Genomic DNA, 9,720 nt, shown 5'->3' on the forward strand with positions numbered 1-9,720 from the left:
GAACTCAAGACAAGTTGCATATGGATGAGGACAACAGTGTGAATAAGTATCACACCTTAGCAGTAGAGGGAACCTGTGGAAGAGGTAGACCCAGGACGACCTGTGATGACTTGGTGAAGTACAACATTTGAATGTTAGGCCTCACAGACATGATGACAAGCAACTGAGAACTTTGGATATATGCTGTGCTTGAAGTCCTGACAAGCCAAGTGAGACCGTAACCATGGCCTATGCCAGTGTAGCATAACTGGCCCATTTAAGAGTACCCTTCAACCATCGGGCAAATAAACTGTGCTTGAGGGCGTTGTGATTTGACAGCCTTCCTACTTACTAAGACTTTGGTTTTGCTAGGTTAACCCTAAGGCCCTTCAATTCTAGACCTTGCTTCCACATCCTAAACTTTGTCTCCAGTTCTGGCGGTGACTTGACTATAAGAGCAAGGTTGTCAGCATAGAGGAACTCCCAGGGGCAGCCTGTCTTGAATTCCTCTGTTATTGCCTGGAGGACTATAATGAATAAGAGCAGGCTGAGGACTGATCCTTGGTGAACCCCTATCTCTACACAGAATTCTTCACTGTACTTGTTGCCAACTCTCACCTTACTGACTGTCCCTGTACAGAGCTTAATCAGCTCTTAGCAGCCACTCGTCTATCCCCAGTTTCCACATTGACCACCAAATAAGGGATCAAGGAATCCTGTCAAAGGCTTTCTCCAAGTCAACAAAAGCCAAGTTCAAAGGTTTATCTTTGGCTAGGTATTTCTCCTGCAGTTGCCTTACCAGAAATATAGCATCAGTGGTGCTTCTACCTGGCACAAAACTGAACTGCATCTCATCTAGGCTAATTCTCTCCCTATTTAGTTGGGCTATGACCCTCTCTGTAACTTTCATCACCTGATCCAATAATTTGATACCCCTGTAGTTATTCCTATCTAAAGCATCACATTTTCCCTTGTAGCAGTTGACTATGGTACTGCTACACCAGTCATTGGGTATGATTCCTTCATGTACTTCCTGATTTACAATGCGGGTAACCCACACTGCCCAATATTTTAAGCATCCCAGCAGTGATTCCTGATAGGCCAGGTGCTTTCTCTGTCTTCATATCCTTAATTGCTTTATCTACCTAAGTACTGTCGATTCGGATAGATGGTCCCTTAATTTGGTCAACCTTTGGCGGACTCTCCTCCTCCCATTCATTTTCCACATTCAGCAGTCTTTCATAATGGCTTCTCATTTTAAAAATCATCTCTGGCTAATCGTTGAGAGGACATTGGTGTTGCCTTGGCGCAGGTTTGCACTCCCTGAGTGCTCTTGTTAGTATTAATATTATATCTCGTTTAATGTTATCTTTGCTAAATATGGATGCATTTTATTTTTCAGGTGAAGTCGAAGTCTGTGAAACAATGCATTCAGTTCTATTATTTGTGGAAGAAAGTTTGTCCGGATGAATATAAAAGACTCCGAACAATTCGTCGTAAAAAGGAAAGTGAAGCTATTTACCGTCTAAGAAATCAGCAGCGTGAGGAATCCAATACCGAAGTCCCAAATTTTAAGAGCAATCTAAAAGAACCAGTTGAAAGAAAAACTGTAAGTTTATGACGTTTAGTTTTGTTGTCATTGGGCTTCTTTATTTCTTTCCCCAAAGTGAGAAATGCATTGAAGAATATTATATAGAGAATACCAAACTCTCTTTCGCTCGTTAGATACGTTTACAAGCCATGAGTTGTAATAAATACGGTATCCATAGGGAATGAGTTTGGTATTTTATTTATTACACACGAATAAACGACCATATTTTATTAACCCAATAACTAAATTCTTCACGTTTAGTTGTAACTTATGAATGACAAAAGTAGTGCCGTCACCGTGACCTCAAGTCATCACCATGGATTGACCAATCAGAAGCAGCGCTGTCACCGTGACCTCGGGTCATCACCATGGATTGACCAATCAGAAGCAGCGCTCGCAGTATCTGACATATGTTAGATACCAAAAATATCTCAAAGTGTTCTCACTCACATGTGTGTAATAATTCAGGATGGTAGATGGTTCATACAGTATTTAAGTTACTTTAATTTAGCTTCGTTAACCTCTTGTCTATTTTGAAATTGCACCAAGTTAAGTGTAGTTTTTTTTTTTTTTCATGCTTCCCAGTAGTATCAGTTGCTGCTGCTGCTGCTGCTGCTGCTGCTGCTGCTGCTGTTGCTGCTGCTACTGCTGCTGCTGTTGTTGTTGTTGTTGTTGTTGTTGTTGTTTAATTCTAGGTTAACCCGTCAGCATTCAAACCGGCCATATCCAGCCAAAATATTCTACCTGTTTTAAGTTCAAAGTGACCAGATCCTGCCTCTCACACCTATCTTATAATGTCATTCTAAAAATAGTCTCATCATCAAAAGCTCAAAGATACCAAATAATGCATGATTAATTCAAAACGACAGAAATAAATACGCTTTACATTTGAGAGTATAATATGAATGTCAAGGGGTTAAGGCAGGAAGCTGGCATAATTGTTAGCACAATGGGCAAAATGCTTAGCAACATTCTGTCCATCTTTACATTCTGAGTTCAAATTCCACCAAAGCCAGCTTTGCCTTGCATTCTTGTGGGGGTCGATAAAATAAGTACCAGTTGAATACTAGGGGTCGATGTAATTGACTTACCCCTTCCCCTGAAATTGTACCAAAATTTGAAACCATTATTTAATTCTAGGTTAAAGGTGGCAAGAGCTCAGATTCATTAGAGTGCCAGAGAAAATGCTTTGCAAAATTCTGAGTTCAAATGCTGCCAAGGTCAACTTTGTCTTTAATTTTTGGTGGGGATTGATAAAGTACCATTCAAATATTAGGGTCCCTCCCCACTTATTTCAAGTCTTGTTCCTATATTAGAAATGATTATTTAACCAAACATAAGCCCTGGTTGAGCAGACCTATGATCATTAAACACTTTTTTTCTTCCCTACATAGTATACATTACCCACTAGATTATCTTAACTTTTTTTAAGATGCTTGGATGTGATTTGAGGGGAATTTAGCCATGAACTATGGAAATAAGATGTGTTTTGGCATGGTTTCTACAGCTGAGTGCTCTTCCTAATGCCATCCACTTTACAGAGTGTACTGGGTGCTTTTTACGTGGCACAAACAATGGTGAAGGTGTGGCTATGTGATAAGCTTGCTTCCCAATCACATGGCACCTTGGGCAAGTATCTTCTACAATAGCCTTGGGATGACCAAAGCCTTGTGAGCGGATTTGGTAGACGGAACCTGAAAGAAGCCCGTTGTATATATATATATATATTTTTTCATATATGTATTTATGTGTGTGTCTGTGTTTGTCCCCCCCCCCCCATCACCATTTGACAACCAGTGCTGGTGTGTTTACATCCCCAAAACCTGGCGGTTCAGCAAAAGAGGCCGATAAAATAAGTACTAGGCTTCGAAATAAAAAGTTCTAGGGTCAATTGGTTGAACTAAAATGCCTCAAGGTGGTGCCCCAGCATGGCCGCAGTCAACTGATTGAAACGATTAAAAGGTAAAGCGGTAAAAGGCAATGGACTTGCAAGACAAGACCCCTTAACTAAATGGGGCACAACATTGAATGAGCTGAAAGTATAATAGGGGGGACAAGAGCAAATGTCTTGCTTAGAGGATGAATAACTAGTTTCCCCATCTGGTGAGAGAAGGGGAGATGTGGGGGATCAAGACAGAAGGTGATTATGAAAGAGATAGAACAGGGTATATTGCTTTACTACCCACAAGGGGCTACACACAGAGGGGACAAACAAGGACAGACAAAGGGATTAAGACGATTACATCGACTCCAGTGCGTAACTGGTACTTAATTTATCGACCCCAAAAGGATGAAAGGCAAAGTCAACCTCGGCGGAATTTGAACTCAGAACGCAGTGGCAGACGAAATACCTATTTCTTTACTGCCCACAAGGGGCTACACACAGAGGGGACAAACAAGGACAGACAAACGGATTAAGTCGACTATATTAATCCCAGTGCGTAACTGGTACTTATTTAATCGACCCCGAAAGGATGAAAGGCAAAGTCAACCTCGGCGGAATTTGAACTCAGAACGCAGTGGCAGACGAAATGCCTATTTCTTTACTGCCCACAAGGGGCTAAACACAGAGGGGACAAACAAGGACAGACAAACGGATTAAGTCGACTATATCGATCCCAGTGCGTAACTGGTACTTATTTAATCGACCCCAAAAGGATGAAAGGCAAAGTCGACCTCAACGGAATTTGAACTCAGAACGCAGTGGCAGACGAAATACTGCTAAGCATTTCGCCCGGCATGCTAATGTTTCTGCCAGCTCGCCAGCTAGAACAGGGTAGATGAACGCTGACCCTTACCAGTGCATGAGAAAAAGGAAGCCTCTACATAATCATTTTATTTGGTGGCAATAACAGTCAAATCTCATTCAAATCACACCTTGCTGTCTTCAAAGAAAACAGAGCAAATGGTTGGACACACTGGACAATGTATCCCTACTTGAACGACAAAAGACAGGATGGTCAAAGGTGGAAAGCTTTTCATCCATAGGTCTGCTTTTTCAGGGCTGACCAAGATTTAGCTCCTTTGGCATTCAGATCACAATTGTCAAATGTAATGCTCACTTATTCTCATTGTTTTCAATTAATCGTGCATCATCTCAAAGCTCCAAGATGGCCTTGTAGGGTAGGTGTGAGAGGCCTGATCTGGCCAGTTTCATCATAAAACAAGGTAAAATATTTAGGACAGGCATGGCTGGTTTAAACATCACCGACTCCATTGTTAATATTCTTATCATTTTCTTTACTCAGTGCCGCCTTGGCTGGCTTCCGTGCCGGTGGCACGTTAAAAGTACCAACCAATCGTGGCCGATGCCGGACCCCCCTGGCACCTGTGCAGGTGGCACGTAAAAAGCACCCACTACACTCGCGAAGTGGTTGGCATTAGGAAGGGCATCCAGTCGTAGAAACACTGCCAGATCAGACTGGAGCCTGGTGCTGCCCCTGGCTTCCCAGACCCCCGGTCGAACCGTCCAACCCATGCTAGCGCGGAAAACGGACGTTAAACGATGATGATGATGATGATGATGATGTTACTCATTGCATAAGACAAATCACATGTCAGAGAAACCCCATGGTTTTTATGATTAGACTCATTAGTCAAACTATTTAATGAGTAATGAGCAGGCAGAATCGTTAAATTAGATACTTGTAGTATCTAATTATGGCTCTTCGTATTTATTTCTTTATTGCCCATAGGTGGGAGTGCTAAACGTAGAGGGGGGATAAACAAGGACAGACAAAGGGATTACATCAACCCCAGTGTGTAACTGGTACTTGTCTGTAACTCATTGCAAAACAAATATCTCAAGAGGCTTCATTCTTAAAACATTTGTTTCTGATCAGTTTCCTTGCTGATGCTTACATTGGTCACACGTGTGTGTGTGTGTGTGTGTGTGTGTGTGTGTGCATGCGTTTGTGTGTGCGCACACACTTCAACACTACATACCAAATGGCACTCACACACAATGTATTGATCAATCATGAAACTGTGTTGAAACATGACGCTCACCCAATGAGAACTCAAACAAAAGATTGCACTAAGAGCTCTGTAGTTGAGAGGAGGAATTTCTAACTATACAACTGTTGATGTAGTACTTTGCTGAGAAACCTTATCTTATGCCATGTTATTATTTGGGTCTTTTTTTTTTTCCCTCCCACAGGAGAATTTTGAAATGGAGAGTAAAAACCAAATAAACTCTTCATTTCGTTGTGATTACCCTGATTGCAGTCTTGTGAGTATCTTTACATCTTCATGTATAATTAGCAATTGATTGCTTCGCTTCTACTTTGATTGTAATGGAAACACCTTAAAATTTCAAACAAATTAATTTTGATATGGGGATAGGACCGCCTTTGGACATAAATACAACTTGAATTCTATGAGGTATGGACTCGTACAAAGTTTGAATTGTTTCCAAAGGAATTATTGTCCATTCTTCAGCTAAAACAGTCTCCAGTTCTTGTAGTGATGATGGTGGAGGATATTGACTCCTTACTTGTTTTTCTAAAAGGCACCATAAATGTTCGATGATATTGAAATCTGAGGACTGTGATGGCCAGATAAGATGTTCAACTACACTAGAATGTTCCTTGTGTATGAATTGGTGCATTATCATCCTGAAAGATTGGGTTTCCTTCCGGAAACATTTCCACAACCATAGGATGAATTTGACCAGATAAAATGCTTAATTAGTCTTGACTATTAATTCTGCCATGAAAGGAAACCATTGGGCTGACAAATCATCATAGATCCTGCTCCATGTTTAACAGTTGGAAGAAGGCAGTCTGGGTCAAATGCTTCTTTTGGCTGTCTCCACATGTAGACTCAGCCAGCGGTCGGAAATAAGGCAAAGGATGACTCATCCAAGGAAATAGCATTCTTCTACTGCTTTATGGACCAATTGTGTAGGTTTTTACTCCACTCTAAACACGTTGCAACATTTGTTTTTGAAAGTAGCGGTTTTCTGATTGCAGCCCTCCTTTGAAATCTGGCTTTGTGCAGCTCATGGTCATTAGGTTCTGCATTAATTTTGAGAGCTCTACTTTTGTGATCCTTTCTAACAATCAGTGTAAGAGTCCAATGGTCCTTACCTGAAAGTTTTGGTTTTCTTCCGGAGTTTTGTTTCGGAGAGGAGGTTTCTCCCTCTTTCTCAAAGGCTGTCATTACTTTCGAGACAGTACTTCTTGATACACCAAATATTTCGGCCTGTTTTCATTACACTAGTGCCTGCCATACGAACACCAACAATTTGACCTCTTTGAAAGTTCGACAGATCTGTCGTTTTAATGAATTTTAATTACCTTTTTCTGATGATATCTGAAAAGAAAGAGCGATTTTAGCAAAACATATTAAGCAACACTAATAATAAATAAAAAAACATAAAAAGCTTTTGATGGTTTTATAAACAAGCTTTTGATGGTTTTATAGATATTTCACAATTATGATGCTAGGTGTTTCCATTATTTTGTTCCAACTCCTATATACACACACATACACAGATGGTTGTGGTTGAGTAGCTAATGAGAAAGGCTCAGATCATGTTTGATATTAAAAACAGTCAAGATTAGCTGTAAATTTACTGTGGTACATTCCTCTGTGTGAATGTGTGTGTACATTTGTAAACCCAAAATTTAATCATAAGTATTATTATTATAAGCTTTGCATTTGTAATTAAACTTTACCAATTTTAAAATAATGATGATAATAATAATAATAGTAATAATGATAATAATCCCTTAATAAATCTCCGAATGAGATGTAAACAGTAACCGCTCGACAACGTAAAGTGTACTAGCCATCTCAATGTGGCCAGCCACTGGGGGTGGGTGTTACTGAAGCTTTTACCCCAGGAGATCATCGTCTCCAGCTGGCTTTAGGCACACTTTCTGTGCCTTTCTGATATTTGCGAATATCAGAAAGGCACAGAAAGTGTGTCTACCCAGCTGGAGACGATGATCTCCTGGGGCTAAAAGCTTCAGTACACCCGCCGCCAGTGGCTGGCCACATTGAGATGGCTAGTACACTTTACGATAATAATCCCCTTTTACATTTAAACAAATAATTGGTTTGTTTGATGATGATGATGATGTTAAACAATAATACATGAATTTTCAAAACTCGTATTTTTCAGATTTTCAACTCTAGACAGGTTTTAAATAACCACATGAGAATTCATGGAAAAACTGTGAGTAGCAACTCTACAAGAGTAGAATCAGTGATGACATCCACTACGTCATCACAACATACAACAGCAACAACCAATTCTGCTCCAACACAAACTGTTCCGGTCATTGATTATCCTTGTAAACTGTGTGGAAAGTAAGTGATTTGTTGAAACAAACAGTAAAACCTTATCGTGTTTCATGTGAAGGTGCATGACTTTGTGGTTAGGGTATTCAGCTCACAAAGGCGGCGAGCTGGCAGAAACGTTAGCACGCTGGACGAAATGCTTAGTGGTATTTCGTCTGCCGTTATGTTCTGATATAATCGGCTTAATCCATTTGTTTGTCCTTGTTTGTCTTCTCTGTGTTTAGCCCCTTGTGGTTAGTAAAGATATAGGTATTTCATCTGTCTTTACGTTTTGAGTTCAAATTCTGCCAAGGTCGTCTTTGCCTTTCATCCTTTCGGGGTTGATTAAATAAGTACCAGTTACGCACTGGGGTTGATATAATCGACTTAATCCATTTATCTGTCCTTGTTTGTCCTCTCTGTGTTTAGCCCCTTGTGGGTAGTAAAAAAATAGGTATTTCATCTGTCTTTACGTTTTGAGTTCAAATGTTTAGCCCCTTGTGGGTAACAAAGAAATAGAAATAGGTATTCAGCTCACAGTCATAAAGTTGTGAGTTCAATTCTGGGCAGTGCATTGTGTCCTTGAGCAAGACACTTTATTCCATGTTGCTTCAGTTCAGTCAGCTGGCAAAAACAAGACACTGACTTCATATTCATAAATGTAAGGTAAAAGTACTTGCAACTTTTAACCACAAAATTGTGAGTTCCACTTTCCATAAATTATTTCAGTCTGCTGTGTAATCAGCAGACTGATTACCTTAATGAATGCCTAAACCATTTCCCGGTAAAAACACATTGACATCATCTCGTTATTGTTGTTGCTCTTTAGCCACCTTGATTAAAAAGTATTCCAGTTGAGAACATCCCCTCCTCCAAAAAAAAAATTAATGTAATTAATGTATCTACATAGAGGCTTCCTCTGTGTAACTTGTGGTGATGGTGCTTCTGTACTGTAACTCCCTTACTACATTATTTTATTAACATAGGCACAGGAGTGGCTCTGTGGTAAGTAGCCTGCTTACCAACCACACGGTTCCGGGTTCAGTCCCACTGCGTGGCAGCTTGAGCAAGTGTCTTCTACTATAGCCTCGGGCCAACCAAAGCCTTGTGAGTGGATTTGGTAGACGGAAACTGAAAGAAACCTGTCGTATATATATGTGTGTGTGTGTGTGTGTCTGTGTTTGTCCCCCCAACATCGCTTGACAACTGATGCCGGTATGTTTACGTCCCCGTTACTTAGCGGTTCGGCAAAAGAGACCGATCGAATAAGTACTAGGCTTACAAAGAATAAGACCTGGGGTCGATTTGCTCGACTAAAAGGCGGTGCTCCAGCATGGCCGCAGTCAAATGACTGAAACAAGTAAAAAAAGAAGAAAAACAAAAAAAAAGAGAACTTAAATATTTTTTTGAAGTTTGGTGTAGAAGAAGGGGCTGCAGGAAAGGGATACGGGATGTTTTGGTGCCACCTGTTGGGCATCGCTGATTCAATGCTGGCTCATTTAACATCAGACTTAACAACCTTTTTTAATTTTTCATTCTCTCTCTCTCATGTTTATGTGTGTGAGCTTGTTTCCCTTTATGCATCTGAGGAGAGGGAAAGTGTTCATGTCAGTCATGTCCAATTAATATATTGTAATCTCTCTCTCTCTCTCTCTCTCTCTCCCTCTCTCTCTCTCTCTCTCTCTCACTTACTCATTCTGACTCTCAATCTCTCTCTCTCTCTCATTTACTCACCCTGACTCTCTCTCTCCTATTGTTTATGTGTGGTCATATTTCCCATATGTGTCTAAGGAGAGAGAAAAATGTTTATGTCAATCTTGTTCCGTTAATGAATTGTAATGTTTCCCTATCTGCATGTGTTT

The 9,720-nt window shown here is 40.4% G+C and overlaps 1 protein-coding gene across 1 annotated transcript in view; it reads left to right on the forward strand.

The window, feature by feature from the left end:
• The window catches only part of LOC115222526 (putative mediator of RNA polymerase II transcription subunit 26), a 32,914-nt gene that overhangs the window by 21,138 nt on the left and 2,056 nt on the right, over window positions 1-9,720 (forward strand). Inside the window, exons 15-17 of the mRNA XM_029792780.2 lie at window positions 1,382-1,588; window positions 5,730-5,801; window positions 7,701-7,888. Coding sequence (XP_029648640.2) covers window positions 1,382-1,588; window positions 5,730-5,801; window positions 7,701-7,888 — 467 coding nt within the window. The remainder of the gene's footprint in view (window positions 1-1,381; window positions 1,589-5,729; window positions 5,802-7,700; window positions 7,889-9,720) is intronic.

The sequence above is a fragment of the Octopus sinensis genome, linkage group LG20 (assembly GCF_006345805.1).
Source record: "Octopus sinensis linkage group LG20, ASM634580v1, whole genome shotgun sequence".
NCBI classification, from domain to species: Eukaryota; Metazoa; Mollusca; class Cephalopoda; order Octopoda; family Octopodidae; genus Octopus; species Octopus sinensis.